Source organism: Marmota marmota, unplaced genomic scaffold, assembly GCF_001458135.2.
Source record: "Marmota marmota marmota unplaced genomic scaffold, marMar, whole genome shotgun sequence".
Classification (NCBI taxonomy): domain Eukaryota; kingdom Metazoa; phylum Chordata; class Mammalia; order Rodentia; family Sciuridae; genus Marmota; species Marmota marmota.
Genome location: NW_026000185.1, coordinates 17475749 through 17499882, shown reverse-complemented (window position 1 = coordinate 17499882; position 24134 = coordinate 17475749). Strand labels below are relative to the sequence as shown.

At 43.1% G+C, this 24134-nt stretch overlaps 1 protein-coding gene and 1 long non-coding RNA gene across 4 annotated transcripts in view; one reads left to right on the top strand and one right to left on the bottom strand.

The window, feature by feature from the left end:
* Positions 1–5197: 5197 nt before the first annotated feature.
* Positions 5198–24134, bottom strand: part of Lcmt1 (leucine carboxyl methyltransferase 1) — a 48720-nt gene continuing 29783 nt past the window's right edge. For all 3 annotated transcript variants that reach the window (XM_015491186.2, XM_048789684.1, XM_048789685.1), the window contains 6 exons: positions 17368–17470; positions 13774–13894; positions 10420–10521; positions 9197–9288; positions 7006–7103; positions 5198–5431 (listed from right to left, as the gene is read on the bottom strand). In XM_015491186.2, coding sequence (XP_015346672.1) covers positions 5409–5431; positions 7006–7103; positions 9197–9288; positions 10420–10521; positions 13774–13894; positions 17368–17470 — 539 coding nt within the window. In that variant the 3' untranslated portion in view covers positions 5198–5408. The remainder of the gene's footprint in view (positions 5432–7005; positions 7104–9196; positions 9289–10419; positions 10522–13773; positions 13895–17367; positions 17471–24134) is intronic.
* LOC125612345 lies at positions 17368–23687 on the top strand. Its single transcript, XR_007342689.1, has 3 exons — positions 17368–17489; positions 21683–21701; positions 23676–23687. It is a non-coding gene; the product is annotated as an uncharacterized LOC125612345 (long non-coding RNA).

Below are 24134 nucleotides of genomic sequence, written 5' to 3'. Positions count from 1 at the left end.
TTATTTCTCTTTGGCTTCACTGTGTCTCCCAGTAGACTGAAGGCTCCATGGTGAACAGGGAACGCGTCAGCTTTTGTGCACTGTCTCAGCGCCCAGAACAGAGCCTGGTACACAGAAGGTGCTTGGGAAGTACCCGTGGAATAAACTTAGAATGACAGATCCAGACAAGGAGCACAACGGGAGCAGACACACAAACTCACTGAGGCTTTTGTGGGGTGGTGGGGAAAGCCCTCTGAGGAGGGGTGTTTAGGCTTCATGGGATAAAGCCAACGGAGAAAGGGACCAACAGATGCCAAGGCCCTTTAGAGGCACAGTTTGGTAGATGAAGAGTGAAGGCAGGGTGGGAATGTCACAGGCAGGGGAGAGTGGCATGACGTAAGGCAGGGAGAGACCAGATCACTCAAGGTCAGATCTTGAAGGCTGAGGGAGAAGTCGGATTTCACACCAGGAAGAACGAGGGCCCTTGGGGGGTCTTAAGAAGGGGTGTGGAATGGTCTGGGTTTTACGTGGAGCAGCTGGCATGGAACGAAGCTGGGCTCTTTATATTTCCCTAAAAAGCTTAACCCCTGGGCTGGGGATATAGCTTAGTTGGTAGAGTGCTTGCCTCGAACCCAGAAGGTCCTGGGTTCAATCCCTAGCACCCCCCCCCACACACACACACACACAAAAAAAAACTTAACCCTACTGTCCATCAGGTTGGTTTTAAGAGCATTTTGATCTGCGTCACTTTGTCAATTTGATGTCCATCCCTATCCCACCCCCTGAGATTCTGATCTCCAGTTCTCTACCAGGAATCTTGTATAAAACGTGCTGTTTTCAGGAACAACAGTTAGGCCCATCGGTTCTGTAGCTTTCACTCTTCATATTTTCTAAACTCTGCTCTTGTATTAAATGCAGCTTCTCAGAGCTGAACAATGGGGCTGCTTTTGCTTGGGCCTTGAAGAATCGCCTTCATGGACTTTCATTTTAGCATTAAGTCATTGGTTTGCCTCAGGGACCCTGGGCCAGCGGCTCCACAAGCCGGGCTGTAAGTATATGGATTGCAGGGATCTCAGGGAAGATGCTCCGTTTCTCTGGGGCCTCAGGCAGGAGAGTTGTGCCTCTCTTGAGCATGTGGCTGGCTGAGACTTTATAGAAACTGAATCATGTTTCCATCTTGATGAGGACGTGGGGGAATCAGATTTGTGGCCCACGGACGGTTCCTGCATTAGACAATAAAACATTCACATTTGTGAGCCCACCTGACTCGTGGCCTTGTTTTTCTTTTTTATAAACTCACGTTCCAAATCCCCCAAGCATTTGTTTTTGTGTTTTGTGTTGCTGCAGTTTTATTAGCCATCTCCATTCCTTTTATAGAACAAGGAGGTATATAAAATAAGCCAAAATATAAATCTATATCCTACTCATAGCGAGTATTTTATTCATGACCATCCGCACTTCCCACCCGAAAATGAAAGAAGAGCTATAAAATTAAAACCTAGTTTGACGACTGGGGGTGCAGCTCAGCGGTAGAGCGTGTGCTTAGCCTGTGCGAGGCCATGGTTGCATCCTAGCGTTGCAAAAAAGAAAAAAAAAGTCTAATACCTGGTTATTATAGTTACATTCGCAAAATTCATTAGAATCTCAAGGGACCTTGAACAGCCAAAACAATCTCAAAACTTAAGTTGTTGGAGGTCTCACACTCCCTAATTTCAGAACTTACCGTACAGCTACAGTAATCAAAATAGTTTCGCCCTGACATAAAAACAGACAAATAGACCAGTGGAATAGAATAGGCGGCCTGGAAAGAAACCCTTGCGTAAGTGGCCAGATGATTTTGACAAAGAATGTCAAGAATGATCAATGGGGAAAGGGCAGCCGCTTCGACAAATGGGGCTGGGGAAACTGGACAAGTGGAACGCGCAAGTGGAACGATGTTGATTTCCTTACCTGACACCATACGCAAAATCTAACTCAGAAGGGATCGAGGATCTAAACATACAAATAAAAGATGTTCAAAATCACTAATCACGCAAACCAAAACCACAATGAGATACCACTTTACATTCATTGGGATGATTCTTACTTAAAAAAAAAAAAAAAAACATAATTACAGAGGAAGTGCTGAGGAGTGATTTTGGCCAAATTATATTGTGTGCATGTACAAATATGTAACAACAAATCCCTGTCATTATGTACAACTATAACGTGCCAATAAAAAATGTGGAAAAAAATTAAATGGATGTGATTTTAAAAATAACAAGTGTTACAAGGATATGGAGAAATTGGTACCTCTGTGTATTACTGGTAAGAGTGTAAGATGGCACAGCTGCTTTGAATAATGGTATGGAGGTCTCCCCCAAAATTAAAAATAAGATTACCAAATGATCCAGCAATTCTACTTTGGAGTATATACCTAAAAAGAACTGAGAGTCAAACATATTCATATACCAATATTCATCATAGCATAATTCACAATATCCAAAAGAGTGAGAATGTCCAAATGTCTACCAGAAGACAGATAATCCAAATGTGGTACATAATACCAAGGAATAGTACTCAGCCTTAAAAAGGGAAGGGAATTCTGATAAATGCTCCAGCATGGATGAGCCCCAAAGACATTATGCCAAGTGCAGTAAGCCAGATACAAATATATCATTCCACCCATAAGGGATCCCTAGAGTAGTGGAATTCATAAAGACAGAGTTCAACAGTAGTTGTCAGGGCTGGGGGACAGAGAATAAAGAATCACTGTTCAATGGAGAAGGAGTTTCAGTTTGGAGGGGTGAAAGGTCCTAGAGATGGGCGGTGGAGATGGGTGCATAACAATGTGGGTGCGCTCAGTGCCCCTGAACTGTGCTCTTAGAAATGCTTAAAATGGATAATTCTGTTATATATATTTCATCACAATCAAAAGAGAGAAAGATTTTCAAAAGGAAAAAGGGGAAAAGGGACTTTAATCTACTAAATTTAATCTACTTTAATCTATTAAAATGACCTGCCACCCACTCTCGTGTTCCATGGAGACCAGGTCTGGAGGTTACAGGAACAGGAAGCACTGCGGGTGGAAAGGGGGAGAGGCAGGAAGAGGTAGGAAGGGTCCCAGTCAGCCAAGGGAAGTGCCTGCCAAGAATCCTCAGGGCAGAGGGGGCTGTCTAGTGGGGAATCCTCGAAGCAGTCAAAGTAGAAGGGAGAAAGATCAGACGACCTTCCAAAGAGGAGGCTCCACTGAGTGACATGAGTATGGATTATTACCAGGGGGTTTAGATTACTGAGGGGGGACATGAGTTTCAAGTTGCAATCTAAAAAGTCAAGCATACCTTGCAGTGCTGTCCTGGTCGTAGAAGTGTGACAGAGGAGGCAGGAAACCAACCCTTGGCAAGACCCTCTGCCCTTACCTGATGCTCCTCGGCTTTGGTAGTTCCAAATGCATTATTTCTGGGATTTTTTTCCAACACCCTTTCGGTGCCTCTGTAGTTGTTTTCTTAATAATTATCTTTAAATAGACTCATTTTAAGATATTATGTCAATGACTTTGGTTTTCGCAGTGCTGGGGACTGAACCCAGGGCCTTGCCTGTGCTATGCAAGCGCTCTGTTACATCCTCGTCCAAAGCCCTGACACTCTGAGGGATATTTTACAAACACAGCCATCAATGGTGATGGAGCATCATTGCCCCTGGACACATGGTGATCTATAAAAAATACAAAGGCAAAAAAGACCATTGATGCAATGAAAGTTTTTCTTTTTGGTACTGAGATTGAACTCAGGGGCACTTGACCACTGAGCCCCATCCCCAGCCCAGTTTTATATTTTATGTAGACAGGGTTTCACTGAGTTGCTTAGTGCCTCCCTGGCCTTGAACCCTTGATCCTCCTGCATCAGCCTCCCGAGCAGCTGGGATTACAGGCATGGGCCACCATGAGGGGCTCAAAAGTTTTTCTCAATGTCAAGTAAGCACTGTTGCTGTTCTGGTGGCGAAGGGCTAGAAAATTCTGACTTTAGTAAAAGTCCTTCAGGCGCACACGAAAATGAAGTATGAAAAAAACAATCCTCACCTTCACTACTGGTAATGGGCTATATTTTTATCCTAGTCTACGTCTCTTCACGTGAATGGACTTCAGTCTGCTAAACTGGCTCGCCACCCTCTAGCGGTCTCAAGGTTTCAACTCTGGATTGGTGAGTACCACAGATTGCTGAAGGCGACCACCAGCCTAAGATCTCCTTGGACTGAGATGGAAAAGGTAACTAGAAAGGAAGCAGCTCTCACGTGGTGGTCCACTCACTTCAGGTTCCCAGTGCACCGACTGCCACCCACAGGCAGGCCACCAGTGGGGACACGCCTGCACTCTGGGGAGCACTGACCTGAGGATTCTGAATGGTGAAGGGGAGCTGTGCCGACCCCAGGTGGGGGGAGACCAGGGGCTTCCTTGGCGCCATTCCTGCACACGCCATTCAGCACAGACCCTCACGGTCCATGTTTGAGTCGTGGCGTTTCTTCCTGGAGGCCCGACTCACCTGGAGCTTGACCACGAGGCTCCTGTTGCTGCTCTAACATATGACCACAGGCTTCACGGCTTAACAAACGGGGCTCTTGTAGTCCTGGAGGTCAGAGACCTGCAGCTGGTTTCACGAAGCTAAGGTCCCGCTGACAACAGGGCTGGAGCGCTGGAGGTGTTTTCTCGCCCTTTCTAGCTTTTAAAAGCTGCCCACATTCCTGGTCTTCTGGCCCCTTCCTCCATCTTCCGAGTGCATCACTCCTCAGTCTGTCATCCCACTGCCTTGTGTGACACCTCCTCTGTCCCTTTCCAATCAAAGGGCTATGATTACATCAGGTTCCCTTAAAATCAAGGATGATCTCATTTCCAAACTCCTACCTTAACCGCACCTGTAAAGCCCCTTTGCCACAGGAGGTAGTGTACCCACAGGTCCCGGGGATCAGGATGTGGACACTGCAGGGCCATTACTCAGCCTGCCGTGAACCCCTCAGCTGCCACACTAGCCAGGATGAAGGAAGCCCTGAAGAGGTGGGTCTGGCCAGGGCACACACGAGCCGGAGAAGAGCTCCAGCGTCTGGCAGAGCCCAGCTCATCAAGGAGTGAACCCCAAAATGGATTCACTATGGGTCCGACTCATGGGGAGTAAGTGAAGGTCAGGCTTCAGCTGCCACAGAAGTGACCCTGGCCCACCCCACAGAACACAGGGAACCAGCAGAGGTCTGACACAGGCGTTTGGCAAGTGACATTTATTTAAACAACAGTAAGTCAACAGGAACAGGAACAGGTGTGACCACCTTCACAATAAGACTTCTCAGAGCGTGGTGTGAGGTCAACAGGCGAGGCCCACCCTGGCCGCGGCCATCACTCAGGCTGCTCCATGCATCTCTGGGAAGACAGCTCGGCTTCCAGCTCAACAGGAGCTTTCAACACATCAACAAGAGATCTCCTTCAGACCTGAGGGGGAAGACAGAGACTCAGAGACCTCAAGGCACGGAGCAGAGGGCAGCAGAGCTGCAGGAACAAGACACCGCTACAGGCCCACCAGGCGGGCCTGGGCCCAGCACATCCAACCCTACAGCTGTCCCCTGCTCTGTGAAAGGCGATTTCACGAGGAAACAAGAAGTTGGGCAAGATTCTGTTTATGAATAGTTTAAAAGGGATTAGGAAAGCATTATAACAATTTAAGGGCTCTCTGCAGTAAACATCCAAAATCTACCCTGTAACAGCTGAACCTTGAGCTAAGGCAGAAATGATTTTTCACCATGACACAAGAGCACCCAGGCAGAGGGTGGGGACAAAGGAGCCCCTTACGTTAAAATGGCCAACTTACTATTGCTCTGTAAAACTAGAGTTGGGCCTTGGATGTAACTCAGTGGTTCGACCCTAGTACTACAAAAGGGCAGGGGGAGGGGAGAACTATAGTTAACTCAAAAATATCAGAAATAATGTACATTTCCAAAAGCACGGGAAAGTTAAATAAATCAGACACAGTCACATGATGGAACTCAATAAATGCATCATAATTATGCTCGCTGACAATACTTAGTAGCAAAGGGGAAATGGTTATGCTACCATATTAAGTTGAAAAAAGTTAGGAATCAATGTTACATAAATGTATAAATTCAGCTTTATTAAAAATAAGATAATATCTAGAAAAAAACATGGAAAGGAAAAGTTACTAGAGGTTCTCTCTCAGTACAGGTCAATTTTCTTTTCTTTGCCACACTTTTCACAAGTTTCCAAATTACACTGTTTTATAATTTAGGAAAGGATGACAACATAAAAACACACCAATAGGTGATTTTTTAAATCAAAACAAGTTTGAAAGGATTCTGTGGGCTGAGCTGGGTGAATCTGTAGACAAGAGATTGATAGCCCCAGCAGGCTGACCGCCCCTCATGTCATCTGGCCTCTGTCGAGGTCTCCGCTCTCAAGGTGCCTGAGGTCGTGTGTCATTCAGATCACATCTGCAGGAGGCACTGGGCAGCTGCTACACGTGCCTGATCTAACACAGTTTCCCCCGGTGCAGACACATTAATAACAACCGCCAGGGAGCAGGGCCTGGGGCAGGTGGGGAGGAGGAGCTGGATGAAAGCCAACGGGTCACCACTGAGCTGCGGATCTGCTCACCCCCGTGGCCTGCTCAGCCACAGCCAGGGAGCTATGACCGAGGGCACGGGCTTGTTAGAGAGCGTGATGACTTGTGTGCTTAACACCTAGTAAACACTGGATACTTGGTATCACTTTAAACCTTCAAGGTCCTTAACCTTGCAACTGCAGAAGTTCCACAGCAGACCCGTCAAGGGCTGGCTGGCTGTTCAGGATCTGGGGCTCATCTGAACAATTTTCCTGAATTCTATGCTATAAAAACCCAGATGACAGAACCATGAATTCCCAAGGTATGCTCACGGCTACACAGACAGAGCTCTCGGGTTCTTTCTGAGCCTGAAGTCACAGGTACGCCTTTCGTTCTCTGGGGGAGGAACATTCCCCATTTCTACATCAAAGCAACAAAAGATGATCTGTACCAAGCTCCTGTCCTCCTCTGGTTGCCCAACACAGGCAGTAGTGCTGCATGAGCTGCTCCAGAAGCTCCATCTCGTCCAGGAATTCCAGGGACTCGATCCTGAGCAGAGATCAGAATAGTAAAGGGTGATGTTAGACAGTGAAAATGTCTGAGGCGATGGTCCACTCACCAATGTGAGAGACGCTCACGACACATTTTAATGGCTACAACATAGTTTGTCTGGTGTGGTTCCTTTTTAATTTATTTGTACTAAAAAGAAGAAAGAGGGCTGGGGGTGGGGTATAGCTCAGTAGTGTGCATGCTTAGCATGTGGGAGGCCCTGAGGCAAAATAAACCTCTTCACTTTATAAACTGATCACTTTAGGTATTTGTCACAGTAGCAGAAAACTGACTAACAGACATCCAAGGCAGATTACCTAACAGAGTTCTAGGGAAAAACCAGCACCATGAAGGCTCCAGGAGGTTTATCACCAAATGCGACTATAAGGACTGACTGCTAATTTGAAGCTGCTCACTAGGAAGTGAGCTTCCAGGGACAGGCATATGGCTTTGGTCCATTTTGATCACTGTTGTATCCCTTGTGCTTAGAAAACTGCCTGGCACACAGTAGGCACTTGGCATGTGTGAAAAGAACATGCTCATCACCTTGAACTTCTTTTTATACTCCAAAGTACTAAGAAAATGCAGACAGACCTTGTGACATTCACAGAGCTGGGAGGGCTGTTCAGCCTGGGGTAGAGAGAGCAAAGCCATCCCATCTCATCACTGGCCTCTGTTAAGGTCACCTGCTCCCGTTTACAAAAGACCACGGCCACATGCAGCAAAGGCTGCCTAGAAGCAAGTCACCTTTTCCCTGTGGTTGATGACACTATCTAGAAAAGCTGGGTATCCAACAAAGTCCCTATAGCATCCCCATTATGGATGCGAGTCCAGGGATATTAAAAGCTTCTGGAAGGAGCCGGAAGCTCAGAGCCAGCTACGTGCAGACTGCATGTTCTCAGGCCTTCAAGGCTTTCACTGCCAATCACCGATGTCTGAAACATGGAAAAACAGTGATGGTTCTGAATGTTAGTAAGTTCTGTGGCAGAGCCAGGCCCAAAGTTCTTCTCGTGACCTTTCAAGGGACTAAAAGCTGTACCTCTAGGTCTCCAAAGGAAAAAAGAAAAAGAACAATCCAGGAAGCATGAACTAAATGTAAAAGAATTAAAGCAGGGGCTGGGGCTGCAGCTCCATGATGGAGCGCTTGCCTCACACGTGGCGGGCACTGGGTTCGATCCTCAGCATTGCACAAAAATAAATCAACAAAATAAAGATACTGTGTGCAACTATAACTAAAAAAATTAAAAAAATAAAAAAGAATTAAAGCAGGCACTAACACAGATGTATATATGGCGATGTTCCCTTCAGTGTTGTTTGAAACAGAGAAATTAAAACGAAACATAAAGCACCAGAATTAAATGCCTAGCTAAACCATTTTTTATTTCTTTAAAATTTATCAATTATCAGTTTAAAATTATCAATATTGAAATATTCTAACAACACAGCAATATAAATACCATGTACGTCATGTATACCTAAAAAGATAAACATGTATATCCACAAAGAACAAACAATAAATAAATAAATACCATGTAGGAAAACAGGATATGTTAACCCTCAAAGTTTTGATATGTAAAGATAAATATGACCCATTTTTAAGCTTAAAAATAAAGAGGGGGATTTCCAGACAAATATATGTAGTAAAGTTCACTGATGAAAAAAAACAAAATTTATGTACCAATAAATATTTATCAGGTCTACCTCACGGCCTCGGCACTGCTGGAAACTATTCTGAACGAACATGAATTTCTTTTATAATGTGGGAAGATCCATTTAAAATTGCTGTCAGAGGTCTTTTTCCCTTACAAATGCTAGGGTGATGTCATTTTCTTCCTTCTCCAAAACAGGGATCATGCCAAATTTCCACTGCAGAGATTGCTCTGGGCATTTTCTAGGTGCACTTGCTCATCTGTTTGGGCACAAGCTCTACCTCCCCTAATAGATAATCTGTTAGCCTCAGGTTGCTACCAATATTTAATTGATTTCAAAGAGTCTGGATAAAGCTTTGTTTTGTGTTTTGTAGTAAAGACCACAGGTAGCAGTGCCTTTCACTCCCGATTAACCACCGCAGAGCCAGGGCTTCCGGCCCATACCTGCTCACTTCCGCCCGCGGTAGCCTGCTGTACAGCTCCATCATGTTGACCGCACATGCTGTCTCCCACCCATTCGCCAGGAGCCGCTCTTTCTGAAGTGTGGTGAAAAGAGAGGGAAAATCACAAGGTCGAGTAAGTCCCAGACCCTCCTAAGCACTTTTCTGAAATGATTCCTTCAAAAAGCCACTCTGGCCCCCTGCATCTTTCTTCTTTTTCACCTTTAAATTTTCTATATTGGGCATATACTTTTATCATGGAGGAAACCAAAGTACATTTAGAGACAAACATGGGCTGGGATGTAGCTCAGTGGCAAAGCGTCTGCCTTGCATTCGCAAAGCCCTGGGTTCGACCCCCAGTTCCAAAAAAGATAAAAAAAAGAACCCCACCAAAAAAAAAATAAGATTAGAGACAAACAGGAAGAGGCTTTTCTCTGAATAACAGTTCTGAAAGCATGTGGTGGTCACGCGACTTCAGACATGTCAAAACTAACCTGTTTAAATGGGGCAGGGCTAGGAGGTGACTCCAGCAAATAAATGACATTTGGAATAGGGAGGTGGAATCTACAGATCAATGACATACAAGGGACTCATCATTCACCTAGTGAGTGAGGGCCATGGGTGGATCCTGACTCAGACCCACCAACTATAAAAACTGTTTTACAGCTGAGGAGAACATGGACCACATATTGGATGCTACGAAGAAGTTAATGTCTGTCTGTGAAGGGTGATAATGGTTCTGACATTATCCTGGGGGAGAAAGTCTTTACTGGTAGAAGATTTGCACTGAAACACTGAAGGTGAAGTCATGTACAACTGGGGTTTGCCTGAAAATGTTCCAATGCCACTACTCACCTCAAAAATATTGAGGAGGATATAGAAACAATAATGACGAAGACATTACTAAATACAGAAGCCAGCTGATGGGACATGGGCATCCAGCTCACCATCCCCCACTGACTCTATGTTGGTTTCAAAAATTACATAATAAAAGAAAAATTTACATAAAATAAGATTTGATGATATAAATAATAGTGTTACAATACATATATTTCTGTTTTCTACGTCAAGATGTGGAAGCAGGACTTGGATTGTCCCAGCATCAGGGAGCCCAGCCGCCCGTGTCGGCAGGCAGTCACAGGGCCTCCTGCATCATCTCATCTGCAAAGGAAAGGCCCCCCTTGATGGCTAAGAGGACAGACAGACACCCCATGTGTGCTCTCTGACCTGTGACTCCAAGGACTTGCAGGTCTCCACTCCTGCCAGGTCACACTGTCGTCTCCGCAGGTTTTCAATCATGATCTGCCCAAACCGATCACCCATGTTCACCTGAGCAGGGAAGAGAGAGCTGGCATCACCCTGAGAGTTGGTTTCTTAAATATTAAAAACACCCAGTGGCATCCAATTTTTAACCAGTCAAGGCTGACTGAGAGCTCCTGCCAGCACAGGTGAGGGAGGGAGTGGCACCAGCGCGCTGTGTGCTGGGAGCGTTCGGTTGGCGGCCCCGGGCAGCACACGGTCATCTTCAGAGTTCCACCTGTGCTGCGCCAACTCCAGATAGCACTGGCCCCTACAGGTGTACTCACACATGTACAGAGATGCAGAAATCAACCACGGTATTATGTGCAGTGGGAAGATTCCAGAAAGAAGTACCCATCATTTGGGGGTTAAATACATGCTATCACCTTCACATAATGAACTACCACATACCTGTGAAAAGGAAGGAGGACAGGCACAGATAGAGACACAGAGGACTTTAAGCTAAACTCCAAGAAGCCACGGAGGAGTGGGCACAGAAAGGCCCTTGCCTCCCAGAGAAAACGAATCTCTCTCCTTTTAGGGAAATTCTGAACGCAGGACCACTGTTTCTCAGATCAGAAGACTGAGGTCAAGAATAGGAGACAGATTTACTTTTATCTAACCTTTGGATTGCTTGGTTTTTCTGTTCTGCATGTGGTATTAGTTTTTTGAATAAAAAAACACAACTACCCTATATATATGCACAAATGCCAGAAAACACATTGCCACTCACTACTGTAGCACTGATGATGGCTTTGCCATGCTTATACGAGGTGACAAAAAGACCTCACTGGAACAATATGTAAAATTACTCCCAGGGTTGACACGACAATAATGCCAGACAAGCAACAGTACTATTCCCTTCATGAAGCACTATCGATCACATTGCACGCCACCCACTCAGGACAGACGGCACGGTGAACACACACTGCACTGTCTTACAGCCAGGGTTTGAATTCTGGCTTGCAAGCTGCGAGGCCCTGGCTAGCTAAGTCTCTGTGCTCTGTCCCCTCACCTGTAAAGACAGGGCAGTGCTAGTACCTACCCTGAGGACTACGGTCATTATTAATTGTTAATTTATGTAAAACTCACAGAACAGTGCCTGGTACACAGCAAGCACATCTCAGAGTTCACTGTCATTACTTGATTATCATCCTTGTGCTTTTGTAATTTTAAACCATCAGGAAATGATATAAGACATGTAAGCAATTAATACGTGTAATGAGGCTACTGGTGATTTTGTATTTGTTAGTGACTTAAGTTAAATTATCATGGACAAGGTGAGGGTGTCAGGTGAGGGACAGCTGTGGACAACACACTGAAAACAGGTACTTTCCAAGGCGTCCTCCAAAGCAACAGGGTCTCTGCCCCAAATTCCCTTAACCTGCCATTTGTCATTTGAGACTGTTTGAGTGGGAGTGGGACAGCACACACAGAGGAAGCACAGGGGGCGAAAGCAGACAGCTGCTCAGGATTTGTTCACATGGAAAGAAAAGACAGGCTGGATGTTCTCTCTGATAAGTGGAAGCTGAGCCAGGAATGGGGGAGGGAGGCACAGGAAAAATGGGCAAAGGGGAGGGTGGAGAGGGGAGGGCACCTGGGGGCAGGAAAGATGGTGGAATGTGAGGGACATTATTATCCTAGGTACAGGTATGCCTGGACGTATGTGTGAAGCTACATTGTGTACAGAGAATGAAAAGTTGTGCTGCAATTGTGCACAATGAATCAAGATGCATCCTGCTGCCATAATACCTAATTAAAATAAATAAATTAAAATTTAAGAAATTATCAAAAGAAAAAGACAAGACAGGGGGCAGCTTCCACCACATCCACTCCTCAGCTCAGCTGGGGAACATGCCCAGGTTAAGAGACGGAAGGGAAACAGACGAACTCTAAACAGGGCAGAGGAGTGGGAGGGAAGGGAGGGGGCAGGGGCTTAATAAGGCTGGTGGACTGTGAGGGACATCATTATCCAAAATACATGTATGAAGACACAAATTGGTGTCAACATACTTTATATACAACCAGACATATGAAAATTTGTGCTGTATATGTGTAATAAGAATTGTAATGCATCCCACTGTCATTTATTTTTTAAAAATCAATTAAAAAAATTTTTAAAAACCTAATACTAATTTGTAGAATAAATAAATAAATAAATAAATAAAATAAAAAGAGAGAGGGAAGGGAGAAAAACCAGCCAACCAAGAACCAAACCCCCAAGAGCGTGAACCAGGGCAGGAGCAGGGAAGGAGTGGAGACAAGTCTAGCCTAGATCCACCCACAAGTACACGACGTGGGGCATGTCTCTTTACTGCTCTTATCTGTAATGAAAAAAGATTTTAAAAAATAAAATCAGTCTAACACTAACAAAATAAGTAATAAAAATAGCTAACGTGGGTTCAGTGCTTGTCACTGCCCACTGCTACGTGACACCTCCTGAGTCCCCACAGTGATCCAGAGCTGTGGCCTCAGCCCCTTAAAAACAACCGGCAGGGCTCACGGAGCTACAAATGGCAGCTGGTGCTGACTTACAGCGGGCACTGTTGCAGGGCTTGGCACACCCAACTCGCTCAATCCTCGCTCTCAGGAGAGGACACAGGCAGAGATCTATGCAGCCTGTCCATAGCCAATAACGAGGGAGGGCCTAGATGCAGACCTGAGCTGTGTCATTTCAAAACTCCAAAATGTCACCTTTTTTGCACTAAATCAGAAGAGGCAAACAGGCAACCAGTGGGCCAATTTATGATTTTCAAAATTAGAGAATTTTACATTGAAATCCTGCATTTCTAACTTCTCTTCAAAAACTGGCAGCTCTGGTAACTCCGGGGTCACATTTCCACGTGGTTAACAATGGGGTGGGGCTGAGTAGTGGCCTCTCTGGTAGCACGGTGCTTCAGGCCCCAGGGTCCCCCTCCACACCACTTACACTTGGCTACTTTTCTCCATTTGCACACCTGCCTGCCTCTGAGGGCGTCAGTTTGCTATTCCTACCCGCACAGCAGCCCAAAGACCTTTGTAAGGAACGCTCTACAATTCTACAGTAAACACAGTGATAAAGAAAGAAATGGAAAAAAGAATTTATAAAGACCAAGTCAGAAGTTCTAAAACTCTGGCTCAAAGTTTGCAGGAAGTCAAGAATTGACTAGGACTGCTGGGATGGATTCATAAAGGAGTGACAAGAGGCTGAAGGCAAAAGGAAGAGAACAGGGAAGGATATAGCAAAGAGAAAAAGCCACCTCTGGGGTCTGAGGAGAACCCGATCTCTGGGCTTCCTCTTACCTGTTCATAGTTTATGAGCATGGCTGTCTCAAAAGTGTTGGATGCCCACTTGAGAAGGTTGGCCGACTGCTCTGGAGTCATGTAAACCAGCACACATTCAGTTATCAGGAGTGTTGGCAATCTAAAGTTAAAAAAAAAAAAAAAAAATCAAGGCGTTTGTGTCAAGTGAGAACTTGCACATACGTTGCAGTTTTGGCAAGTCCCACCCCGGAAAACCAGAAGGACAGCACACAGAGCATCAGTCAGCATGCTACCCATACAGACAGCACTAGGACCCAAAGCCTTGCACTGTGAGAAGCTGAGCACGGAGCAGTGATCTGTCTGGCTAATGACACTGAGCTGATGTGTGGGGAGGACTGTTAAAAGGGTTGTGCACTGGGGCTGGGGATGTGGCTCAAGCGGTAGCGCGCTCGCCTGGCATGAGCGGGGCACTGGGCTCAATCCTCAGCACCACATACAAATAAAATAAAGATGTTCTGTCCACCGAAAACTGAAAAATAAATATTAAAAAAAAAAAAAGGTTGTGCACTGTCCCTCCTGTGCACGGGCACAGTGGCAACCAAACACTACAGATCCTCCCTTCACTAAATGGAGTTCATTTCCTACCCCTGGAATCTGGGTTAGTCAGGCACTTGGTGTGTCAAGGAGATGGCAGCAGATAGGTCGCAAGTTTGGAGATGACTGGCACTGGCTCTCCTGGCCCTTGCTCTTGCTCCACCTGGAACCCTGACACTGAAGGAACTCAAGGCAGCCTGCTGTGGGAAGAGAATGAGGCAGCCCAGCTGGCAGCCTCCTGCTGGCCTGCCCCTGTCCACACAGGAAAGAAGCCTAGGGCCTCAGCTCTTCCTGGCCAGCTACTTTGCTCATCTGGATTCTACTTTGACTTTGTTTGTTTGTTGTTTTTAATATTTTTTTAGTTGTTAATGGATCTTTAATTAATTTATTTATATGCGGTGCTAAGAATCAAACCCAGTGCCTCACACACACTAGGTGAGCGCTCTGCCACTGAGCCACCACCCCAGCCCCTTGTTAACAATTGAAATGTTAGATAACTCAACCAGTTACAAATTTATATCAAAGTGCTCCTTGGAGCCCTGTCCCTCACCTGACATCATAAACTCAACGTGGCCTGGACTGAATCATGATACAAAGAAACATAGAACACTGAATCCAGAAAAAAAAAAAACCGTCTATGTTGCACACACTGGAAACATCAAAAAGCAAAACATTTAAAGGAAGAATTTTTTGAAATTAACAATAATGATCTAAATCTAACACCTGAGATTATGTTGCCTGACGCAGTGGTGCACGCCTGTCATCCCAGCAGCTCAAGAGGCTGAGGCAGGAGGACTGGGAGTTCAAAGCCAGCCTGAGCAACAGTGAGGCGCTGAGCAACTCAGTGAGACCCTGACTCTAAATAAAATACAAAATAGGGCTGGGGATGGGGCTCAGTGGTCGAGCGCTCCTCACGGAGTTCAATCCCAGTACCAAAAAACAAAAACAAAAAACAAAACCTGAGGTTATGTCACTTGAAATTATTACAGTGTGTGAGTGAATGAATGAAAAACTAATATTCCAAAACCTCATCTAATAAGTTGACAACTAGAGAAAGTTTCAAGAAGTTATTTAATATAAAAGGCAACCATTTCTGCATAAGATACTAATGTGAGGAAAACTGGTAAAGACGACTTTTTTAGGAAATCTTGGCATTTAAGTTTTTATAAGTCTGAATTATTTGAAAACTTTTAAAATATTTTAGAACAATTTTAAAGGTAATCATTAGCATTAAAAGTGAAGATTCATATTTTTTCAAAACATAAATGAAAGAAAACAGAAAAGCCAGCCCATAAAGAAAAAATACAGAACATAATGAAACCATGTGGAAGAATCGGACACAGAATTCTAAAACTTGTCATTTCAACTGTTTTCATCCATTTTGTCAGTTTCTAAAAGGGAGGCAAATTTCCCATCAAAAGCTAGTCCACTTTATAAGTGATTATTTCCCTGATCTTTCATATCATTTTCAGAATCTACCGGTCACTACAAGCAAAGCTGGATTCAGATGTCACTTACTGAGGGCCTACTATTTCTGTTCAGCTACACTAACATGAATTACTTCAGTTCATCTATATGGTGATGTAGTTTTTAATCCAAGTTCATAATGAGAGAAAACAAGGCTCAAAGAAATTAAAAAAAAAAAAAATACAAAACATTTCCTGTTAGTTAACTAGTAAGGAGGAAGCTTAGAGTTGAACTCAGGACAAGAAGCTAAGACTCACACTCTCCTGGACAGGGTACCATGGTTACCAGTGAGTCCAGCTTTAGCCAGTCTACTACGGATTCACTCACTAACGTCCACTGTAAAACATGTGCCTGAGGAAACCATATCATTCACATGTCCCTTTGCCAAGGTGTGGTGTGTCCCCTCAAACGTCCACCTTGTGCTATGAATCACAAATGTCTATGACAATGTCATCTTCAACTCTCGCTACCTCTGTAACTCCAACCTGATGTTGATCAGTGGCATCATGCTAAAACCATGCATCTCACTCCTCCTCATCTTCCCAGAGGTGCCCACTCTCAAGAATTTGGTGTGAATCCTTCTGGACCATTTATAAAATACATGAAAGCATGTAACCATAAAAATTTGATGTCACGGGGGGTTTGGTTTTATGTATTTAGGATCACACCGTGCCTGTTATTATGCAACTTGATTTTGTGTATTTTTTTTTTTTTATTCAACGTTAGGGTTGAGCTCTCCCCACATAAATCTAGGCCATTCATTTTTCATTTGATTTATCCAGTCTCCCACTGACAAACATTTCCCATTTTCTGCACTGTAACGACTATGACGTACAACCTTCTTATGCAAGACCTTCTCCAGAGAATATACCCCAAAGTAGATCTGTGGTAGGTATGACAACACATTTACAACTTTAGTAGACACTTTCAGATTGTTCCTCATAATGGTTGTACCAAGTTTGCTTCCACCAATGGTTATACCATGTCCATTTTTGCTAACTTGGTGGGAGGAAAACAGAATTCCATCTGAGTACTCCTGAGGCTTGATATCCTCATAGGATAGTCATACGTCATATATTCTGCATTACATGATATTCAGTTTCTTCTTGGAGCTGCCTGGTTATCTTTTGCCCATTTCTTCTATGAAGCACTTCTATTTAATGGCAGTTGTACATTATATATTCTAGATTTATTTCTGTCCATACAATTCTCTTCTCTCAAACTTTGATATTAGGCATCAGTATTTTTAAAAGCTAATACATGTGATTATGATGTGCAAACAGACTTGAGAAACAATACTGCTTAAGAACTTCAACATCAAAATTAGAATGGGTTGCACTCCATGTATGTATAATATGTCAAAACACACCCTACTGTCATGCAGATCTAAAAACAGCGGATTTTTAAAAAAGCAAACAAATCAAAAAAACTTCAGCAACTAAGTAGCAAGGAAATGACAAAACTTATAAAAATCAAAATGAAAGATTGGGTCTCAAGCTGCACTTCCAACAGGCCACATCTCATAATTAGCATGAAATCACAAATGAAGAAGAGGTTAAAAAGAAATCTCACTGTGTATTCATGTTACATTTCTTTAGTTTCTCTTCCAGTTCAGATAGGTCTCGGAGGTCTGCTCCAATAATGGCATATCTCTTTGAATCCAGTGTGTGCCCATCTGCAAATGCAAGGAGATTGTTTCAACTGAAATTAATCAAGAGGAGATTAAATTTCAATGAATACGGCTTTTGCAAAATTAAAATAACTTCACTGATTGGGCCTATTAAAAAAAAAATACATGTTCATTGTTTAAAAACAAAACAAAACAAGCAAGAAGAGTGTGAACATAACCAAAATTACATCTTCCAAAGGTAAGTATGAGTGTTTTGGAAACTAACATTCCACCTTTTTACTCTGTGTTTAAGTCATACCACAACAAAAACTCTTTTCGGGGGGGAGGGGGGTAGAAAGAGAGAGACTCTCTCTCTCTCTCTCTCATACACATACACCCTGAACAGAAAAAAGAAAATGAGATCACACAAAACCCATTCTGAAAACTGCTTTTCCTACTTAATAACAGCATCTGGAACATAATTCTCTAATGGCTTCATAACATTCCACTGTGTAGGGGAAAAAGAACATAACTTACTAGCCAATCCCTCATACTGGACATGTGGTATTTCCAAGTTTCCTTCATCTTGGACATTGCAACTAGCATCCTTGTTTATACACCAATGGAGTACCTGTCCTGTTATTCTCTTTAAAGTAGATTACTGAGTTGAATTAAGAGATAAAGAATAAGCCTGTTTAAATATTGATACCCACTGAGAGGCAGTTCTCGAAATGTTGCAACCATTTGTGACATGTTTAAAAGAAAATAGTTTATGTACTAATGTATTTGCAAATACACAATATTTGCTTAAAGCATCCCAGCAGGGGGCCTGCACTGGTGGACGTGGTGTTCTCCAGCTTCAGCAGCCACGGGTCACCTCGCCCCTGGGGCCTACTGCAGCACAGATCAACAGGCTGTGCATTTCTAATAAATTTTCAGATGGTCTTGATGCTCGGTCTGGGGAACTACTTGTACAAATAATGTGAACTACTGGTACAAATAAACATGGGTGAAGGGTCCATAGAGGTTCATCCGTCTAGTTACAATGTATGTGTTTGCTTAAATTTTTTAATTCAAAGTTCAATAAAGTTCTCAATAGAAAAGAAGAGTTTGTTTACCACAGGCATCATGTGCTCAATTTCCTCAATGGAACAAACCAGCCAAGGAGCTGAAATGCCCAATGGCCGTCCTGTAGCACTGCTGATATCAGGTCTTCTTGGCTCTGAGAACCCTCAGTTAAAGATGCTGGAAGGTTCTCCCTCTCTGTCTTTAAAAACCCATCCAGCTGATTCAAATACATCTGACCACACTCGAGAAGCTACAGGAAGTACTTCCTAGGAGCCCAACAGATATCAGGAAAGCAATGAAAGGCAAGCAGGGAACCCAAAGTCTGCCCCAGGCTGCCACCATGCCCAGACCACAGAAATATGAAAGCACTTGTCTGCCCATTATGAAAACAAGCAATTCTCACGCGTCTATGTGCCCTCTTGTAAATAAATGCATATAATATAGTTTTTCCATTTCAGTCCCCATTCAGTCCCCTTGTTTGAAATGAGTTTTTCCATGCCTAGCCAGAACACCAACAAAAACCAAGAACAAAACAAACACCAGAATTTGAAGCATGCAGTTCTTGAGCACCCTGTGGTTCAGTGGGGAAATACATTGCACAGATTAGGATCTAAAGTCAGAATTGAAGCAAAAATCACACATCACAATGATCATTCCTATAATTAAGTGCAAAGTACAGCAGACTTGAATGGGGACAGTGACTGGAGGCTCAACCATCATCTAGCAATGGCCCAGCCCTGGCCTTGGCATGTGGGCATATCACCTAGGAAGTACTGCACCCACTGACCTTGATGTCCATTTAAATGACAGACTTTGAGGATGACACACACCACCATCACGACTGAGTCACTCCTCTTAGGTCAGGGGCTCCTCAAGCTGTGCAGAAACAGCAGGTCCTTATCTGCCCTCAAAGGATGCCTTCCCATTTTACAGGGAACAAAATGTGTTTGTGGAGGACACAGGCTAAGAGCACGTTCCAAAGGAACCTCATTATTCTGGGGGGTGGGGTGGTGCAATTTTTATAAATTTATGAATTAAATTATTAAAAATCCTTTTAGTCCCAGATACTCAAGAAGCTGAGGCAGGAGGACTGATGGAGCACAGGAGTCTGTGAGTTCCCTGGGCAACATGGCAGGACCCCTCACACACATACAAATCCTTACATAGTCCTTATTACTCTGAAAGAGAAAATGTGACACACTGTGGTTTTGACCCAGCTCAAGACTCCTCTCCGGAGTGAGTGTGCGAGCACAGCCCGGAGGGCAAAGAGCCCTGAGAGCACATTCCCACTCCGCATGCTCCCACTCACTTGGCTCTGGCAAAGCAGGACACCACCCGAGACTACCTTTCTCTTAACCTATTTTGTGCCACTGTCCCAGATGTGGAACACCTATGAAAACTGATATTAAACAATATATCACTATGGTAACTCTGAAATAATATTTGAATATTTATTACATTCATGGAATTGAGAGCTTGGGATCTGGTGGGTTCATCATGAAATACGAACAATGCTATGTGAGGTGATGTTCAAGTGACTCGAGCAGTATTAAGGTGACGAGCTCTGTGGTTCCCAAATCATGTACTGAGGTGGCTTCGGGATGGTGTGGTGAATATATAGGGATGGATCGGGGTATTTTCAGTTCCTGGGGGGAAATGCTGAGATACTCATCATTGGTCAAACTTAAGCAAACTTCCTGCTCAAAGCAGAGTGTCAACATGATATCGTCCTGCATTCCTCCCAAACACCATCTCTTTGGGAAGCTAAGTTTTCAGATGCTGCTGTGAATGAAAATCAAGTCCCAGGTGAACATGGAACATGGGGTGGCATCCAATCTGATTCAGAAAGTCATGAGTGCCCAGCAGGGACACACATCTCAATAGTAACTGTGGTTACTTAAGAAGGAGATAAAAATAGTATTTGCTCTTCCGATTCATATTTATTACCTTTTTCAAATGAGTAGTAAGTTGTTAAGACATAAGTACTTAAGATATTTGAACCTGACTAATTAATAAACAGAACTGTGCAGGATGTTATTTGGCCTAAAGCATTGCGAAGAAATTATTGAGACATTCAGGGCACTGTTGAGCCCAGAGAGATGGGGACACTTTGCCCTAACTTGACACCTGGTACGCAATGGAGGAAAAAACAAATCTCAGATAATTCAATCCAGGCAAGTGCTTGAATGAGCTAAGCAGAGATTTCACCCAAAGGAACTCAACTGAACTTGCCAAGCCACAGACTCAGGAGCAAAATAAATAGCTACTGTTTCAGAACACGTTTAGCAGTAGTTTGTTACAGAGAAAAAGCTACCTGATACATATTTTAATTATCTGCCTCATTAACCTCACATGCTCTGCAAAAGGCTTAAGAAAATTGGAAATTTACACAATGTAACACAGTCATTAAACATATACATGCACACACCAACAGTGACTCCAAGGTGCAGATTTTATCACACAATTAATGATCTCTTCTATCACCACCAGGTATTTCAAGAGAGATGTGGACTGAATCCCAGCAATCCCATTCATATATCTTCAATGACATATTAGAAATTATTTTTAAAGATTGCAAAGCATTCTTTTCTGCTCACAGGATTTTCTCCTTAACTTGAGTTAAGGAGGAAAAGAAAGCCAGGTGCTGTGTTATACATCAGTCATTGCAGCTACTCAGGAGGCCGAGGCAGGAGGATTTCAAGTTTAAGGCAAGCCTGGGAAACTTAACCAAGAACTCATCTCAAAAGAAAATAAAAATGCTCGGGGTGCAGGTCAGTAGCAGAGCACTTGCCTAGCATGTGCAAGACCTTGGGTTCAAATCCCAGTACTGGGGGAAATCTTTTTAAAAATTTAAAAACTATAGTAAAATGGAGACAGCCCCAGGTAGGTTCCTGGTCCACAGAGAAGACTTATTTGTCCCTTTGTCTACCCATCTGACTCTTACTGAGCTCTCGCTATGTGTGGGGCACTGAGCCATTTCTGAGAATGTACTAATGAACAGAAAGGTAGAGGCCCTGTCCCCAGGGACCATAATAATCCAATAGAGAAAACTAAGAACACACAAACACAAGTGGCTAGTGCCACAGACAGTGGGGAGAGGAGGTCAATGGGGTCAGAAGGAACCTCTCTGAGAAGGTGGCAGCTAGGCTGACAGCCCGGTGATGAGAAGGAGCCCCTTTAGCAAAGACAGGAGAAGAGAGCCAGGAGGAGGGAAGAGCACACGCAGCATGTGCAGAGGCCAGCAGGAGTCCCTGTGCTGGATCCCTGAACTATATATACCTGAACTATATATTCTTCCAGACCCAAAATAACAATAATTTTTACTTTTAAACAAAATTTCTGCAACTTTTTTTAGCACCTGCCACTTTCCTCAAGTTTCCACTCACATTCTTATTTCATTTTTATTCAAATTCTCTTAGAAGAATGGTGGCAAGATCAAAAAGTATGAACAGCTGAACTAAAATCTTCATCTACATCAGACCCAAACACAAAGTTAAAAGACAAGTAAAACAGAAAACAAAAATTCACACACACACACACACACACACACACACACACACACACAGAGCTTATAGGGCATGCAGTGGCACATGCCTGTAATCCCAGCAACTTGGTAGGCTGAGGAAGGAGGATGGCAAGTTCAAAGCCAGCCTCAGCAACTTAGCAAAGTCCTAGGTATTTTAGCAAGATCTTATCTCAAAAATAAAAATGGCTAGAGATGTTATGTAATGGTTGAGCGACCTTGGGTTCAATCCCTAGTACCAAACAAAACCACAAAGGCTTATAAGGGACTTTTCTCAAAGAATACATCCATTTATTATAAATGATTTATACAAATTAAAAAGAAACAGAAGCAATGCAACAAACAAACAAACAAACAAAAAAAAAAAACAGACAAAGCAAATGAAACCAAAAAAGTTTCAAAGAGCAACAAAACTTGGAAAGCCCCTGGGGACTGAATGGGGACTGAAATGGAAAAACTATATCATATGCATTTATGGAAATGTGGAAATAAACCCCTCTATTAAACTATAATGCACTAATAAAAATATTTTTAAATAACCAGGGAAAGATATTCCAATTCACTAGCATTCAAAGTTACATACGTTTTTAAAATAATAGGGCAACATTCCAGTCTATCAGATTGGTAAGACTTTTTAAATGATCAAACCCCGTATGGGTAATAGGGAAACAGAATCCTCACCAATTCTACTAAAATATAAATTCATAAAAAGAGACTTGAAAAGCAGGGCAGCCATAGCTATCAGAACTCATAATGTGCAATTCCTTGAATTAGCAATTCCTGAAAATATGCACATATCCATACATTTACTACAATACAGTTTAATGTAAAAACATAAAAAAGGCAGCAACCTAAATGACCATCAGTAGAAAACAGATCAAACATAATGAAATTTCCATGCAAACAAGTACTATAAAGCCATAAAAATAATGATGCAAATCTATAAAGTCTGACACAAAAAGAATAATTGTGATTTACAAGGACACAAAAAGAGCAAGTTACAGAACAGTGTGTATAATTTATTCACTGTTTATTAAAATTACAAAACATCAACATTTACATATAGAAGCAGAGACTCATTCAGCAAGTACATGTTGAGCTACAATACACATTCATTCAGTGTGTCTATACATTGATTCAACAAAAATGTATTGAACCTTTTATGCATTAGGCACAGGGGTGTACTTATCCATGCATCTGTCTGTCTTCCTCTAGGAAAAGATAACCACTGCACATCTGTGGAAAGAAAACACTCCAGCACTGGCTCTCTTGGGGTCTTTACTTTCTTTCTTTTTTTTTTTTTTTAAGTTGTAGTTGGGCACAATACCTTTATTTTGTTTATTTATTTATTTTTTTAATATGGTGCTGAGGATCGAACCCAGGGCCTCGCATGTGTTAGGCCAGCGCTCTACCGCTGAGCCACAACCCCAACCCTTGAGGTCTTTACTTTCTACTTCACGTATGTCCACATTGTTTGACCAAAGGTAATGTTAAGTAGTAGATCCTTCAATACAGACCGTAAAGCTGACAGAAATGTTAACCCAATATAAAAAACTGTAACAGCCAAAGCGGGAGAGAGCAAATAGTCCAGGAAATGGCAAACCTTGAATAGGTACTACTGATAATTTGTGTGTGAAACAAAGGCTGGGAAGATATTTTCTGGACAAACTTTATTGGGAGTCCAGTCACGAGGATGACTAAAGCTATACGTAAATGGAGGCTTATCCAGCTTCCCGATGGTTACTGTGTTATCTGTGCTGACCATCCAAGAAGGCCATCCTCTCTGAGCAAGTTTTCTGACCTAAATGACTATAAACCCCTTCAACGTCTCTGTCAGGCACAAACTAAACACAAATATTCTAGTAAGAGAGATTTTTTTTTTTTAATTCACTTTTTTAACCTTTATTTTATTTATTTGTTTTTATGTGGTGCTGAGGATCAAACACAGTGCCTCCACCCATGCAAGGCAAACCCTCTACCAACTGAGCTACAATCCCAGCCCCGTAAGGGAGATTTTTTTAAACCACAAATTGGAAAGTTCAGAAATGAGAAAAGTTTTGTTAGAAACATGCATAATTAAATGCCAGGTGGAAATACAAACTGCAGGAGCCAAGCAAATGACATAAATGATTGGCGCAG